The sequence below is a fragment of the Hemitrygon akajei genome, chromosome 9 (assembly GCF_048418815.1).
Source record: "Hemitrygon akajei chromosome 9, sHemAka1.3, whole genome shotgun sequence".
In the NCBI taxonomy this organism is placed as follows: Eukaryota; Metazoa; Chordata; class Chondrichthyes; order Myliobatiformes; family Dasyatidae; genus Hemitrygon; species Hemitrygon akajei.
In genome coordinates this window covers 47,503,991-47,522,035 of record NC_133132.1, presented here as the reverse complement: position 1 = coordinate 47,522,035, position 18,045 = coordinate 47,503,991, and the positions used below count along the sequence as shown (strand labels likewise).

The 18,045-nt window shown below is 42.3% G+C and overlaps 1 protein-coding gene across 5 annotated transcripts in view; it reads left to right on the top strand.

Annotated features, from left to right (window-relative positions):
- Positions 1-18,045, top strand: part of LOC140733085 (cyclin-dependent kinase 19) — a 224,103-nt gene that overhangs the window by 158,779 nt on the left and 47,279 nt on the right. For 2 of the 5 annotated variants that reach the window (XR_012100218.1, XM_073055914.1), the window contains one exon: positions 17,111-17,359. The exons of 1 other annotated variant lie outside the window; for it this stretch is intronic. Coding sequence is in view for 2 of the 4 variants with exons in the window: in XM_073055914.1 (XP_072912015.1) it covers positions 17,111-17,359 (249 nt within the window). In the remaining 2 variants the exon portion in view is untranslated. Of the gene's footprint in view, positions 1-17,107; positions 17,360-18,045 lie in introns of those variants that run through there. 2 more of the 5 variants (XM_073055913.1, XM_073055918.1) reach the window with 2 other exon arrangements.

Below are 18,045 nucleotides of genomic sequence, written 5' to 3'. Positions count from 1 at the left end.
TCAACACCAGTATGGACAAACAACTTCATTAAGGCCTTATCACAGACAAGAAGTACCCTGGTACATCAGCTTGAGCACCTGACCTCCACAACCACATCTGCCAAACAGATGGAAAATCCCATCCTTAAGCAAAAATGTGTCAGGATTGTACGACTTATGATTAAAGGTCATTCATTACTGCATTCCTCCAGGTGTTTAGTGGGTGTCAAGTGAAAATTGTTCCTTTTGCTATTATGTCACAGAGAATTCCAAACATTTACACTGATGAATTTTGTTATGACATTAATATTTTATCTTTATTAATCCATATTTTTATTGAGTAAGCAGGATCTTTATGTGTCTAAAATGTTAATAGAAGCCTAGTGTTTCAACGAATGATGTAGAAACAATAACAAACATTATGTTGAGCAGGTGCTTAATAGTCTAACTTGAATGAGATACTGTTTAGAGTTACCGAGTCAGAGAGTTACCAAGCATGGAAAAAGGTCCTTGGCATACTTCATAGATGCCCATTCGCCTGCATTTAGTCTGTATCCCTCTAAACCTGTCCTATCCATCTACCTGACCAATTGTCTTTTAAATATTGATATTGTACCTGGATCAACCACTTCTTCTGGAAGTTTGTTTCATATACACATCACCCTCTGCATGAAGAAGTTTCCCCTCAGATCCATTTTAAACCTTTTCCCTCTCACCTTAAACCTATATACTCAAGGTATGTTATAGGTACAATGAAAAACTTGTTTGCAGAGGCATCACAGGGATATAGGTACAGACAACACACAGAATATAAATTTTACATTATGTATAATTTATATATATTTTATGTATACAGTGGATTCCAGTTAATTGGGTCACATTAAGACTAGTACAATTTGGTCCAATTAAGCAACTGCTCCAATTAGCAGAGGTTTTATGGAAATAGTTAAAAAGGTACCATTTAAGTGAGTAAAAACATTATGTATTTAAATGAAATACAGAACAAATTAGAATGCTACCAATATAGTACTATAAAACTGTATTAGTTCCTAATAGCTATCGACAGAGGAATTCATCCAGTGCACTCTGCCATGCTCTTTTGATGACTGTAAATGAACAAAATCAGTGCAGACTGCTTTCATATAATGCTTTCAATGATTACATCCTCTAAATCTTCTTTTTGATTGTAACATTTAAGATGTTTGTCAATACCTTAAAATTCTTCATAGTTCCTAACTTGATGAAGTCATGGAATTGTTTCATTTTTACTCCCGCTTATTTCTGACATCTCCAAGTGGGAATGCTTGCAACCGCAGTGAGCAAAACAGTTCTGAATTTTCTTACTGCTTATTTCTCACCAATTGATAGCTGGTTTTTGAACACAAGTACTTGCAACTTGCAACTGATGCTATTTTTAAAAATTTCACTCTAAACACAGTGTAGTGTCTAACAGCCACAGTAGTACACACGACTTATGCAAGTTAAAAACTGTTCGGCAATAGTCTCCTGTCCCAAATAAACAAAGGGAGTCCCGGCTATTTTCTCGATTAGCTTTTGCTCTTTAAGAGTCGTCCCAAATAAGTATCTGCCCCGATTAACTGATGGCCCAATTAACCAGAATCCACGGTTACAATATATACGTTATGCAGGACAGTAAAGAGAGGGAGAAATAAAAAGATACTACACAAAAAAAAGACTTCAGTACAAAAAGACATAACCAAAGGTCCTTGACAGTGCAAGAGAACATAGTTTTCCTAGGTGAGGTATGATTGGGGTTCAGGAGTTGTAACGTTCTCGCTCGGGTGTGAAGTAACGCCGAGGTAAACGTCGAGATAAACCAGAATCAATGCAAACGAGACCGCAGTAAGATTAACCATTTACTGTTCACTCTTCACATTAACGCATGGTGAAAACTGTTGAAAAACAATACAAGATTGGTACGGTGTTTGTTCCCTTCTAAATATCACATTTACATTGTGAATACTTGCAAAGGTAAAACTACAATAACTACATTACATTAAAGTGCAGCATACAGTCAGAATCTAGCTGCTCCATTGGCTGCTTTAGATACACTTCAATACAAACTATCCCGACTCTTTAACTGACGAAAAGGTAAACCTTACCGACCGTCGTTACTTTTAACAGAATCGGCGTTAACTTTCTAACTCAAAATACCGATTATCTAATGACTTACAGCGTTGCTTTCACTGTGTCTTTGGTGCATAGAGAGACCCTAGTCAGCGTTATGGTGGCACATGTGAGTGACCCCCACCCTTGCGTGAATCTCAAACCGGTAATTCCCCACAAGACGCGGCGAACCCGGATGTGACGTCATCGCAGCCGCGATGTATTACAGACAAATCAATTGATTTAAACAATCCTAACTTTAACTAAAAAAATGCTAACAAATTACTACGCGAAAATATTATAAACTAAATAACTGCCATAAAGGCAGCACAGGAGTCTTGATGCTTGTAGGACAGCAGCTGTTCTTGAACCTACTGGAGAGGGACTTCAGGCCTCTGTATCCCTTGCCTGAAGATAGCAGCAAGAAGATGGCATGAAACACATGGTGGGAATTCTTGAGGCACTGCCTTCTGTAGATGTTGTGAGGAGGGCTTTGTCCACAATGGGAATGCCTGGCCTGCTCGTTCCACCAGCATTTTGTGTGTGTTGCTTGAATTTCCAGCATCTGTAGATTTCCTCGTGTTTGCCTTGATCAAATCCACTCTGTTGCAGTTTTAGATGTTCTTTATCATTTAAATGTGTCTCCTGCAATAAGGCTATATCCACCCTTTTTCAGGTTTAGTAGGATTTTCTTTCTGTTGATTGGTGAATACTCCCCTTAATGTTCAAAGTGCACAATTTTGATATATTACTGGTCATAACACTTTATAACAATCATTTGACTCCAGAGGAGAAGAAACCCGACTTAAGATCAGCTGAGCAGCAATAAGTAAATAAAAAAACACACACACACAAAAAACAAAGCACCAACAGCACTGAACGAGAGGACTTACCCCACACTTAAAGGGGATATCTGAACCTTCTAGCACCCTATATTCTATCCCACTGCCAATATGGCATTTAACATAGTCAAAAATGAAAACAGGGCATAATTTATCAATCCACTGATTTGTTACCGTCATGTTTAAGCTTCTTCAGGCTGGAGCAGCACCGCTAATTTAAACAAATAATGAAACTGTATTAATCAAAACAAACATGTTTTCCATCCTATAAGATATCTTGCCATAGAGTAATGAAAAGTTAATATATAGTGACCATCGAGCATGTGATTGTCCATAACCAGGGCTACACAATATACTGTATACATTCATGTCCGCAAAAGTTTTAGCTTTGTCAGGAGAATCAAATATCTTGGATCTTGGTGGTCCCATTGTAGGTGATTTTCAGTGCCGCTGGGTATAGCATAAAGTACTGGATTCTGGATTCTCTCAGCTGCTTCTTTACCTGGTCAAATTCCTTGCACTTCCGAATAATGACTGCCAATAAATCGTGAAAAAACATAAGCCTGGATCCCTCATATATTAAAGCCTGGGCATTGGTCCTGTGGCGTCTTGAATGCTCCATCACTCGTTGCTTATCACCGAAATTATGGAACCGCACGAGGACAGATTGAGGGTGTTGGCCTGGGCCCGGTTTGGAGCCAGCGTACGGTGAGCTCTTTGCACTTTAATGTGTCCTGCCTTGGTTTCCAAATCAAGGAAATTAGGCAGCCGGCCCCCAAAAAACTTTGCTGGCTGGCTGCCTTCTGTACCTTCAGGTAGACCAATGATCCGTATGTTTTTTCTCCTACCTCTTCTCAAAATCATCGATATAGTCAGACAGGCTTTGAACTTGCTTTTCCAGCACCCAGATGCAGCATTGGGCCTGATCAGTTACAGTCTCTACCATGGAGACTCGGCCCTCGGCCTCGGTCATTCTTGTATGAAGATTTTTAAGCTCCATTGTGTGGTTTTTGGAGTGTTAGAGAGAGTGGACCCAGCTTCTCGTCCATCATTTTGGATATATTGTCTGTAACTTCCTGAATTACTTGACAAAAAGCAGGGTCCAACGTGTTAGCAGCAGCTAACTCCTCAGCCCTGGGCGAGCACTCTGTGCAATCCATCTTGGCTGCCTTTTTAGTACTTTTCGATGGCATGGTGTTGAAGCAGCTCAAAATAAAAATACTCATCAATGTTTGTGTTATTAAATCTGACACATGGGCATTTTTTAAAAAAAGTTGAAACGGATAGGTTTATATGCGAAATTATCAGTGTTGTGGTGCTGAGCTCAGCAAAGCAGACCTTTCACTGTGCCGCCATCTTGAAAACTCATATAATTTATTATTTAACATGAAGGAATATTTAAATGGATAATTAGAAGTTATGTTGATACATATGTAGATAATGTGGCTTCACATTACATAAAATCATGATATGGGCCAATTTCTAAGAATGCAACTACACCCCTCCATAATGCAGGTGCACCTTTATTGCAACAGGTCTTTTTTATCTACAGTGTACGTTAGCTAACATATCTGCTCTTTACACAACAAAATAATACAGCCCTCTGTATTAAATGTTCCATATTATTTTTGAAAGATATCTAAGCAGTAGCATTATGATAACTGATGAAATTATGAAGAAAGCCCAGACGCCAGAAATGTGGAACAAAAGTACTGGGAATGCAGCCAGTCATTGACCATCTGTGGAAAAAAAAGCAAAGTTAGCTTATCAGATTGTTGATCTGAATGTCAGTTTGCCAGGGACAAAAACTTTACACTGCTTATACAGTTAGCACATGGACATTAAGTAATAGTATTAATGGTACAGAAATATATACTAGTTTACTTGTCCTGTAGTAGTTTTACAACCCTCTAAGTGTGCTATTGATCTGACATTTTATAATTTGAATTGTAGTGCCGGACTGAGAGAAGTAAAATGTAATGAGTGAGGTGCTGGGTAATATTTCAGGAAGACATTGACTAAGTTACAAGACTCATACATTTGTGATTGAAGTCAGGGTTAACCTGATTTGATGCAAGGTTTTTCAGCAAAGGAGTAGTTTGCTGATTTGAAGAAAAATCCAGAGCTGGAGTCCCTAAGGCATTTCTATTTTGAGTTAAATGCTGACTGGCAACTCCTGCAACACCACTGGTACCAGACTGTACTGGTCTCTACCATTCTTTTAGATTCATCAGCTGTGTGGAGAGGGAGAGCCTGCGACATGGGTAACAGCTTCCTGTCCGTATCGTACTGCTCTGGCTTACATACTGGCTTGCATAAACAGCTAGGATGAAACATCCATGGTTGACCCTGATCAACGTAGGGCCTACTGTAAGGAATTTCTGTATGTCCTCCCCATGGAATGCGTGTGTTTTATCTAGGTGCTCTGGTTTTCTCCACTGTCCAAAGACATTCCGGGTTGGTAAATTGTCCTGTGATTAGGTTAGGGCAGTGATTTCCAGTGGGGGCGGTTAGGTGTCCTAAGGGGGTGTTGGGGGAAATAGGAGTCGTTGGGGACATTCATGATTCTTGGGAGAAGGGGTAAACAGCACCCTAACTTGAGGTATGAGACCTGACTGAGTGTTAGTAGAGCAGGCACTGGAACACAGGAAAAACCATAGCTCTGCTGGCGGTGAGCACTCAACATCATGTGTCTGAAACTTGGCAATCTCATCCGACCTTAACAACCAAACAGGTATTATTGGGGTTGCATAAATTAGCAAGTCGGGTGCCTAACAGTTCCCCTTGGCTCACAGCACAGAACGAGTTCATGCAACAGTTGGTAAGTCAAGTACACCCTCTCAACTTTCTCTACAGATCTACGGAAAACAGGTCATGCAATGATACAGCACTGGCTGGAACCAAACGGTGAAGTAGAACCAATCAGTGAACCTGCCAACCCCAAGGATTCTTCTTGAGGTGTTCAAAGCAACCTCAGCTTCATATGTGTGGTCAAGTACCACTTTGGGGTTTATGAGACCTTATGTGATTGATCATTTGTGCTAACTGGAATAGTATAAAGGTAGTTTACTGAACTCCAGCTCTACCCGACTAACATTCAGATCCCAATCTGAATCCTTGTAATTTTCACTGTTGTAATCATCTTCATCTTCGCCTCGCCGTTCCTTTGTGTGCTGCAACCATTACTCCATCGGTGTCAACTCGCTGCCATCAACATCTGATAGGCATTCCCAGTTTTAGCCCCGTTAATGATGGATAAGTATGTGCGGTGTGATCTCTATGAGTCTGAAGGCAGTGAAGCCTTGAAGTCTAATCCTGCCAAGAAACAGAAACTACAGAAAGTACGTCAATACAATGTTACATGCCTAAAAGCTAAAAATGACCTTGATAATGGTCTCAGTGCTTCTTACAACATTTCCAAAATGATAGCAAAGTGTGGAAAATCTCATACAGTTGGTGAAAGATTACTAATGCCTGCTGTGTCAGAAGTGCACCACTGTTCTCAAAATGGTACCAGTATTTTAAAATCACCTCCTCTGAGTAATAACTCTGTAGCTTGCCGTATTGACGAAGTGAGCGAAAACTTTGAGTATTAGCTATGCACAAAGCTACAAAATAAAAATTTTGCTACACAACTGGATGAGTCATCTGTGCGAGACAACGAGGCATTGCTAATGGCATATGTATGATTTATCAAAAATGGAAAAGTTTATGAAGAGATTCTCTTTTGTAAAAAGTTAAAAACAAATATCAACAGGGAATCAATCTACGATGAGCTTAAAGTGTATATATTTTTTTATTAGTTTTTTAATACATTTTCTACATCGCTACAGATTTAAAAAAACCCAGATCGAAATGAAGAACATTAATACAGTGCAAAAATAAACATACAATAATAATATAATACAAAAGAAGATAATTGAGAAAGCACCCAAATTGAAGATATGTAAAATTAGTATCCTCCCCAAGCCCTGCAACAAAAAAGAACTCCAGACCAACCACAACACAATCTAGAGAGTATAAATCAGGACATTCAAACCCCCAAAACTGTAAATACACTTAGCAACAGAAGATATTAATGCCTACTACCAACAAAAAAGGAGCTGAAAGCAAGGGACCAAAAAAAAAACCTTAGTTAAGAGGAAGGTTATGAAAGTATTCAATAAAAGGTCCCCAGACCTTATGGAACTTTGTATCCGAATTAAGAACTGAATAATGAATTTTTTCAAGGTCTAAGCAGGACATGATATCATTAAGCCATTGAGCATGTGTGGGCGGGGCAACATCCCTCCATCTAAGGAGGATTAAACGTCTAGCCAGCAGAGATGCAAAAGATAATATTCGACACTTAGTCAAACTCAGACGTAAATCTGTCTCACCCAAAAAACCGAACAAAGCAATTAAAGGGTTAGGTTCTAGGTGGTGATTCAGAATATAAGATAATGTTATGAAGACATCTTTCCAAAATTTCTCCAAGCTAGGACAAAACCAGTACATGTGAATGAGAGAGGCCTCGCCCCTTTTGCATTTATCACAGAGAGGACTAATGTTAGGGTAAAATCGAGATAGTTTAGATTTAGACATATGGGCTCTATGAACAATCTTAAACTGTAAAAGGCAATGGCGAGCACAAAGAGAGGTTGAATTAACCGATTTGAGAATCGAGTCCCAAGTCACATCAGATAAGGAGATATTTAAATCATGCTCCCAAGCCATTCTAATTTTATCCACAGGGGCACGCCGTAAGGATGCTAATTTATCGCAAATAAGTGGATTTACCTAGTGGATTAATAGAAAGAAAGAAATCCATAACATTTTTCTCAGGCATTTCAGGGAAGTTAGGAATTAAAGGATTAATAAAGTGTCTAATTTGGAGATATCTAAAAAAATGAGCATTGGGCAGATTGAACTTAGCAGAGAGCTGTTGAAAAGATGCGAAACGATTATCAATAAAAAGATCTTCAAAATGTCTAATGCCCTTCCTATACCAATCATGGAATGCTGAATCATACGTAGAGTGATTACGTAAGATAGAGCTAGAAAAGGAAAAACCATGGAAACCATGAAACTTCCTAAACTGAGCCCATATACGCAAAGTGTGTCTAACAAGAGGATTAACAATTAATCTGGACAAACTACTAGGGAGTACAGAGCCAAGAAGTGCAGAGATGATAAATCTTTAGTGGAACTCAACTCCATTGCCACCCAATTAGGGCACTCGGGTTGGCCATGGAAAAAAGACCAAAAGGTAGCACAACGTATATTGGCTGCCCAATAATATAAATGAAAGTTAGGTAAAGCCATGCCACCCTCTTTTTTAGATTTTTGGAGATAAACTTTATTAATTCTAGAGCGCTTATTCTTCCACAGATATGACAAAATAATAGAGTCTAAGGAATCAAAAAAAGATTTAGGAATAAAAATTGGGATTGATTGAAATAAATATAAGAGTTTAGGGAGAACATACATTTTAACAACATTGATACGACCTACCAAAGACATAGATAGAGGTGACCATTGTAACAGACTCTGTTTTATAATATATGAAAGATTGGCAAAATTTTCACAAAAGAGATCTTTAAACTTCCTTGTGACTGTAATCCCAAGATAAGTAAATTGATTATGAACTACTTTAAAAGGGAGATCATGAAATGTTAATTCTTGTGCTTCTTTATTAATTGGGAAAAGTTCACTCTTTTTTAAAAATATTATTTATTTATTGAATTTTAGAAATTTTAGAAAGTTCACTCTTATGTAAATTAAGTTTATAGCCAGAGATCTGGCTAAACTGATCAAGAAGTGAAAACATTGGAGGTAAGGATGTAGACGGATTTGAAAGAAAAAGTAATAAGTCATCAGCATAAAGAGAAACACTATGCTCAACACCCCCTCTCCAAATCCCGGTCAATTCAGGACAATTTCGAAATGCTATCACCAAAGGTTCTATAGCCAAATCAAAGAGAAAGGGACTTAAAGGGCATCCCTGGCGGGTGCCACGTTTGAGGTTAAATAACTGGGATTTCTGAAAATTAATCAAAACAGAGGCAGTAGGACACAAATACAGCAATTTGATCCAAGATATAAAACTTTGACCGAAGTCAAATTTTTCTAAAACTGCAAAATTTGTAGTTCCACTCTATACGGTCAAATGCTTTCTCCGCATTGAGGGAAATAACACATTCAGGAATCCCAGTTGGAGGTGAATATAAAATGTTAAATAAACGCCGAATGTTAAAAAAAGGAAGTCGGTTTTTAATAAAACCAGTTTGATCATCAGAAATAATAGAGGGAATAACAGTTTCTAATCTATAAGCCAAAACTTTGGCCAAGATTTTAACATCAACATTAAGCAAAGAAATCAGCCTGTACGAGGAACACTCTGTTGGGTCTTTACCCTTTTTTAATAAAAGAATAATAGATGCCTCATTAAAAGAGGGTGGCAATTTACCGTGATTAAACGAGTCAGATAATACTGAGAATAACTGAGGAGAAAGAAGTGAAGAGAATGATTTATAAAATTCTACGGGGAACCCATCAGGTCCAGGAGATTTCCCTGAAGACAATGCAGAAATTGCAAAAGATATTTCTTCTGATGATATAGGCGCATTAAGTTTGGCTTTAAAATCAGATGAAAGCGAAGGAATATTCAGATTATTTTAAAAAATGATCAACAGAGATATTGTCATTCAAAGATTCAGAGGAATAAAGTTGAGAATAGAAATTTTTAAATGCGCCATTGATTTCTAAGTGATCTGATGTAAAGTCTCCATTCTCCTTCTGGATCTTTGTAATATGTTGTTTGGCTTTGGAACGTCTCAGCTGATTGACTAGAAATTTACCACATTTGTCACCATGAATATAGAAGCGACTCTTACTTTCAAGAAGTTGGCGTTCGACAGGTTGAGTAGACAGATTAAATTTAGTTTGAAGTTCTACACACTTCTTACATAATTCAGGATTCTTAGTTTGAGCATATAGTTGATCCAGTTCTTTAATCTGATTAATGAGGTCTAATCGATCTGCACAGGACTTTCTATTAAGGTTTGCTGTATAGGAGATTATTTGACCCCTCAAGTATGCTTTCATGGCATCCCAGACAATCTGGGATGACATTTCAGATGATGTATTGGTGTTAAAATAAAAGGTTATCTGATCCTTAATAAATTTTAGAAAATCATCATCCGATAATAAAGTCGAGTCAAAACGCCAGTGTTTATTCCTCTGAGGGAGACCAGGAAAATTTAAAGACAAAGTAATTGGGGCATGATCAGAAATGAGTATACTCTGATAGTCACAAGAATAGACAAATGGAATAAGTTGATTATCGAGTAAAAAGTAGTCAATTCTAGTAAAGGTATGATGAACGTGTGAAAAAAAAGAATAGTCTCTCTCAGTAGGATGAAGGAAACGCCATATATCAGAGATGCCATAATTAGAGAGAAAAGAGTGAATAGCTAAGGCAGATTTAGTAAGTAGTCTAGTAACAGAGGACGATCGATCCAAATTAGGATCCAACCAGCTATTGAAATCGCCACCTAGTATAAGAGAGTATGAGTTTAAATCTGGTAGTGAGGAGAAAAAACGTTCAAAAAAATTAACATCGTCAAAATTGGGAGCATATAGGTTTGCTAGTACAACTTTAGTATTGTATAATTTACCAGAAACAATAATAAAACGGCCATTTGTATCAGATATCTTATTATGGAGTTTAAAAGGAATATTTGAATTAATAAAGATGGAGACCCCCCCCTAGCTTTGGCAGCAAAGGATGAATGAAAATGCTGACCCGCCCACTTTGACAGAAGCCGAGAATTATCAAAACTACGAGTATGAGTTTCTTGAAGGAAAGCAATGTCAGCTTTGAGTTGTTTAATATGTGAGAAGACCTTCCTTCTTTTAACAGGATGATTCAATCCCTTTACATTCCAGCTCACAAATTTAAGTGAATTAACCATTATCAATTGTTAGTGCATAGAAGGTAGCAGGCATATAAAAAATCAAGCAGTACAATAACAGTCTGGGAGCAAAAATGTAAACATAGATCCGTAGAATCAAAACAGAGACATGTCCTGAATAACAAAGGAAAACAAAAGAAACAGTGAGTAGTGTTGGAACTGGAGAATCCACCCCCTCCTCGCAACCCAAAATTAGACGGCTACCTAAAAAATCAGCTAGCTCTACCAAAAAAATTAACCCAAGTATGACTTCCAGTTCTGTGTCGTAAACAAAAGTTCCGTATAAATAATATAGCAAATAATAACTAATTTATGCACTAGAAAACAGAATTATAAATAGGAACATCTTCAACAGAAGTATAAAACTTAATATAAAGAAAATCAGAAGAAGACTAAAACTAACCTACCCGCGAAAAATTATAAAAGATTAAAAGAAAAAAAAAGGAAGGGAGAAAAGGGGGAAATTATAAAATTCAAAGAGAGTCCTTATCAACCATTTACAGAAAAAAAAGCAAAACTTAAACTATGAATCAACCAACAGGGAGGCCTTCAATAAAAACTCCAAACCTCCAAAACAAGTTAAGGACAATTGTAGTTCTCTATAGATAAGGTTATACAAAAGTAAAATAGATTACACAGGTAAAATCTAAAAGTTCGCAGGGAAACATTAAACTTAAATTATCTATTTAGAAAAAACGCACCAAGTCCAGGGAGAGATTGACTACAGCCCTTAGAGTTTCAATAGATAATGACTGAGTTATTCAAGCAAAGTCTGAGTTCAGAAAAAACAGTTTTACTTCGGGAAGTACTTATCAACCAATTTAGAAGGTCAGGCCGGTTCCGAAGAAGACAAGGTGGCTGGAAGACTTCCAACAAACGCCTCAGCCTCCTTCACTGATTTAAACCACTTATAATCTCCAGTAGTAAGCGTAATTCGAAGATCGGCTGGGTTTCGAAGAGAGGGTCTGAATCCACGATCAAAAAGCACTTTCATTACACCTTTAAACTCAGCACGCATCTTCAGAACCTGGGGGGCAAAATCCTCCACAAAACGAATGACTGTATTTTGAAAGGCGAAAGTACCTCTGCGGCGTGCCTCCATCATCAAACGGTTTTTCACCTGGTATTGATGAAAGCATAAAATAATCGGCCGTGGGCGGGAACCCAGAATTGCTCGAGGAGCATAGATCCTGTGTGCCCTTTCAAGCTCAGGTGGAGTCGGAAAAAATTCTTCCCCGAAAATCTCACAGAGAAACTTGGAAAAAAATTCAACGGGAGAGCCCTTTCCGGTGGCCTCTGGCAAACCAAGAATTCGAAGATTGCAACACCTGCTCCGATTTTTGAGATCCACCATTTTGGAAAAACGTTTACTATTCTTCTCCTCCAGGTTGGAGCAGAGAGTTTCAAGATATTGAACACGGCGTTTTAAATCTTCAGAAGTTACGTCAATGTGAGATAAATGTTCAGCATGTTCATCCACTCTAGCATTAATCTGATCCAGTTTGACATTCAGGTGGTTGAAAGAAGTTCTAAATTCAGTTCTAAAATCCATTAAAGTATCTTGTCGATGTTGTTCCAGAACAGCGAGAATGTCAGCCGGCAAAGCCGTAGAAGCTTCCTTTTTGCCGGTTTTAGTACTTTTGTTAGCCATTATAAGATAGATGTGTTCGCAGGCAGGTAAAAGAGAACTAATAAAATACCTAACTAAGGTTTAAGAAGGGAGACACATAGTGCAAAGGTAAGAAGAATAACGGAGCAAAAGTTCGGAGCAACTAAACAATCGCCATCTTACCGGAAGTCGCTTAAAGTGTATATTGAGGAACAATTTCTTGTGTAACAGATGGGAGCACCGTATATGACAGTGTGGCGACCCACTTTCTGGGCAGGCGAACCGGCTCACAAATAGCCAGCGTGCGGGGTGAGACTTTGGTAATGCACCTCTGATGTCATTTCCGCCCGGAGAGGGTGGGCGCTAGGGATTAAATGCCAGCGCCACGAAGTTTGAATAAACTAGTCTCGAAACGACTTACCGACTGCGTGTCATTATTTCAGCGCTGTGTGTAGCACGTCGCTACATTGGTGACCCCGACGGTCCAAACGGGATTTGGACCAAAGATGACCGACTCTTCATCTGTTCACGCAGTTTCGCTAAAACTGCTGACTTTCTGGACTCTGCGACCACGCGTGTGGTTTAGCCAAGCTGAAGCCCAGTTCCAGATTCGGCAGATATCCTCTGATTCCACACGTTACTACCATGTGGTGAGCGCCCTTGACCAGGAGACGGCCACCCAGGTTGCGGATTTCATACAGTCGCCCCCGGAAGAAGGCAAATATGAAGCATTCAAGGCGCTGCTCATTGGGACCTTTGGCCTCTCACGGCGTGAGCGAGGTGCCTGCCTGCTTCACCTGGACGGTTTGGGAGACAGGCTGCCATCAGCATTGATGAACGAGATGCTGTCCCTGGCTAACGAACACAAGCCCTGCCTCATGTTCGAGCAAGTGTTCCTAGAGCGACTGCCCAAGGACATACATCTGCTGCTGACCGACGCAGATTTCAGCGACCCCCGGAAGGTGGCGACCCAGGCAGACATGCTGTGGAAAGCCAAGAGGGAGAGCGTGGCGTCCGTCGGTCAGATTACCAGACCACGCGCCCAACAGCAGACCAAACCAGGCCCGGCAGGGGGGCGCACACAACACAGAGGCAGGAGTGAGGAGGCCAGTGAACAGTGGTGTTTCTACCACCAGCGATGGGGCACAAAAGCCCGCCATTGTCGCCCGCCCTGCAAGGGCCAGGGCCAACTGCCGCTAATGACTATGGCGGCTGGCCACCAGGACAGCCTCTTATACGTCTGGGACAAACAGTCGGGACGCCGCTTCTTGGTCGACACCGGAGTGGAGATCAGCGTCTTGCCCCCGATGGGGTACGATGGGGGCAACAGGAAGCCAGGACCCACCCTGAGGGCCGCAAACGGCAGCACAATACGGACCTACGGCACCCGCACTGTGCAGCTGCAGTTCGGCGCCATACGGTTCACGTGGGACTTCACACTGGCCGCCGTGGCCCAACCACTCCTGGGGGCGGACCTCTTGCAAGTTCACAGCCTGCTGGTCGACTTGCAAGGGAAAAGAATGGTACATGCCGAGACTTTCCAGACATTCTCCCTGGGTGAAGCCAAGTTGCCGGCCCCACACCTGGTCTCCATCACACTGTTGGACAACGAATTCACCAGAATCCTGGCAGACTTTCCATCGATTCTGGCACCGCAGTTCATGGCAGCCGTGCCCAGACACGGGGTACAGCACCACATTCCGACCCAAGGACCACCCCTCCACGCCCGCGCACGAAGGCTGCCCCCAGAAAAGCTCTGCCTGGTGAAGGAGGAGTTCAAGAGGATGGAGGAATTGAGGATCGTACGGAGATCCGACAGCCCATGGGCCTCCCCCCTGCACATGGTGCCCAAAGCAGCCGGGGGTTGGAGACCATGTGGCGACTACCGCAGACTGAATGAGGCTACCACTCCAGACCGCCACCCCATGCCGCACATACCGGACTTTGCAGCAAACCTGCACGGGGCAAGAATCTTTTCCAAAGTAGACCTCGTCTGGGGATACCATCAAATCCAGGTGCACCCTGAAGACATCCCCAAAACAGCACTCATCACCCCGTTCGGCCTGTTCGAGTTCCTCCGAATGCCGTTCGGCCTGAAGAATGTCGCACAGACGTTCCAGCGGCTAATGGATGCGGTGGGACGCAACCTGGACTTTGCATTCGTCTATTTGGACGACATTGTTATAGCCAGCAGTAGTCGCCAGGAGAATCTGTCCCACCTCTGCCAGCCCTACTCCCGCCTGAGTGATTTCGGCCTCACGATCAACCCAGCCAAATGCCAGTTCGGTCTTGATACCATCGATTTCCTGGGCCACAGGATTACCAAAGACGGGGCAACACCTCTGCCTGCCAAGGTAGACGCAATCTGCCACTTTGCCTGGCCCAACACGGTCAAAGGCCTGCAGGAGTTCGTTGGTATGGTGAACTTCTACCACCGTTTCCTCCCCTCAGCAGCCCGTATCATGAGCCCTTTGTACACCCTGATGTCGGGTAAAGGCAAGGACATTACTTGGAACGAGGAGGCCGTGGCCACTTTCGTTAAAGCCAAGGAAGCCTTGGCAGATGCTGCAATGCTGGTGCACCCCAGAACGGACGTTCCGACCACACTCACGGTGGACGCATCCGACACAGCAGTCGGTGGGGTGCTGGAGCAACTCATCGAGGGGCGCTGACAACCCCTGGCGTTCTTCAGCAAGCACCTACGATCACCCGAACTCAAGTACAGTGCTTTCGACCGGGAGCTGTTGGCACTGTATCTGGCAATCCGGCATTTCAGGTACTTCTTAGAAGGCAGGCCGTTCACCGCGTTCACGGACCACAAACCGTTGACCCGCGTTCACAAAGATGTCTGATCCCTGGTCGGCTCGCCAGCAGCGACATCTGTCCTACATCTCCGAATACACGACGGACATCCAGCATGTCTCGGGAAAGGACAACATCATGGCGGACGCACTCTCTAGACCAGCTGTCCAGGTCCTGTCCCTGGGGGTGGACTATGCAGCACTGGCGGAGGTGCTGCAGGCAAACGACGAGATGCCCAGCTACAGGACCGCAGTCTCGGGTTTGCAGCTGCAGGACTTTCCCGTAGGCCCAGGTGAGAGGACCCTCCTGTGCGACGTGGCTACCGGCCAACCACGCCCCATCGCCCCGGCAGCCTGGAGGCGGCGAGTTTTCGACTCCATACACGGTTTGGCGCACCCATCTATCAGGACAACCGTCCGGCTGGTCTCCAGCAAGTTCGCGTGGCACGGACTTCGCAAGCAGGTCAGTGAATGGGCCAGAATGTGCACGCAGTGCCAAACAGCCAAGGTGCAGCGGCACACTAAAGCCCCGCCACAGCAGTTCGAACCCACCCACCGGAGGTTCGACCACATTCATGTGGATATCGTGGGCCCCTACCAGTGTCCTGAGGAGCGCGGTACCTCCTAACTATGGTAGACCGGTTCACGAGGTGGCCAGAGGCGGTCCCGCTCACCAACACATCTGCCGATTCCTGCGCCCGAGTACTGATTGCAACCTGGGTAGCACGCTTCGGGGTACCGGCCCACATTACCTCCAACAGAGGCGCCCAGTTCGCCTCCAGCCTGTGGTCAGCTGTGGCCAGCCTGTTGGGAACGCAGCTACACCACACAACTGTTGCAGTCATTATCTCTGGATGTAAAAGAAGTGGAAAAACAAAATAAGAAATAATATTTAGTATGATTAAGTTCTGGCAGATTTAAAAAAACTGTGCAGAATGCAAGTCCTGTTACGGGAAGGGAAGAAACAGACCCTTCAGCCCAACATGTATACAATTTACTAGCCCTTGGTCCATTGCCTTCTGAGCTCTGATGATTCCAGTGCTGATAGAGATGCTTAATAAATGTTGTGAGAGTCTTTGCTTCCATCACCCACTCTGGCACTGTGTTCTAGATTCCAGCCACCCTCTGAGTGAAGAAGTGCTTCCTTAGAACATATCTAAATCCCTTATTCCCTATCTTAAACTCACTGCTCCTAGATAACTCTGCTACTGAAAAAAAGTTTCCTACTACCTATCTCATCTTTGCACTCGTAATGCTTATACCTCTATCAGGTTCCACCCTCACCTCCCCAGCCTCTTCTGCTCTAGGGAAAACAAATCCAGTTTCTCCTAATAACTGCGGTGATTCAAACTGAACAGAGACTCAATGGACTGCAAGTGCTGCAATCTACACCAAAATGAAGTGCTGGAGAAACTTTACTGGACTGTGCAGTACCTGTGCAAGCAAAGCTATGGTCCATGATTCAGGTTAAGAACTTGCACCAGGACCAGAAACATTAACTGTCCTTTTTCCTCCACAGATGCTGCTCAACCCTCTGAGTTCCTCCGGCAACTCATTTTTAACATCCAGATGTATCCCCTAAGTATTTACCTGCACTTTGTTAAAATATTGTTGCTCAACCCTAACTGATTATGAGCAAACTTATTGTTTCTAAACAATATTTGCACTTATAAACTGAAGGTTATATTCTATGGTCAGTGTTTCCATGTATATGAGGCTTACATTGTTTCATCAGAATTGTGAGGTGGTTATGATTGTCATTTGATCAATTGCTGTTTTTATTATGGTGGACAGCAGAATCAGCAGCAAACTCAACACCAGCAGACAACACAACCGAATCAGCAACAACAGCAGACCACCCAGCAACAAAACAGCACGCAAACCAACGGGACAGCAGCTGGGGGAGGAGGTGGTGGAGGAGGAACTGGAGTAGGCTTGCAGCATAACCAGGACAGTGGTCTCAATCAGGGACCTCCAAACAAGAAGCCTCGTATAGGTACATCAGCCACAACTTCTGGTGGATCTGCCGTGACTGCTGATTACCAGGTACTTCCAGAATCAAATAACGCTCCTTTTCAGAGTGTAATAAAAACTATTCTCACCAAGTGTAAATATGGGCTATTTGAAAATACACCATGGTGTTGTTTATTGCCAATAAGAATGCGAATTGTTTCCAGTGTAGAAGCACAAACATTGAAGGGCACCAGGTAAAATCTCACCTTAAACATAAGAGACTCTGCAGATTCTGGAAGTCTTGAGAAATACACACAGAATACTGGACTACTCAGCAAAGCAGTAGCATTTTTGGAGAAGGATAAACAGTTGATGTTTTGGGCTGAAACTCTTCTTCAGGACCAGAGAGAAAGGAGGCAGAAGCCAAAATAAGAGGTGGTGGAAAGAAAAAGAGTGTAAGCTGGCAGATAATAGAGTGAGACCAGGAAAGGGGGAAGGTGCTTGGATGTAGGAGAGCGGACAAAATGAGAAGCTGGGAGTTGATAGGTGGAAGATTGATGGACTGAAAAAGAAAGAATCTAATAGGAGAGGAAAGTGGACCATGGAAGAAAGGGAAGAAGGAGGGGACCAGAGGGAGGTGATGGGCAGGTGAGGAAAATAGAAGGGATGAGAAGGTAGCCAGAACAAGGAATGGCAAAAGAGAAGGAAGAAGGGTGAGAAATTACCAGAAATTAGTGAATTCAGTGTTCATGCCACCTAGATGGAGGCTACCCAGATGT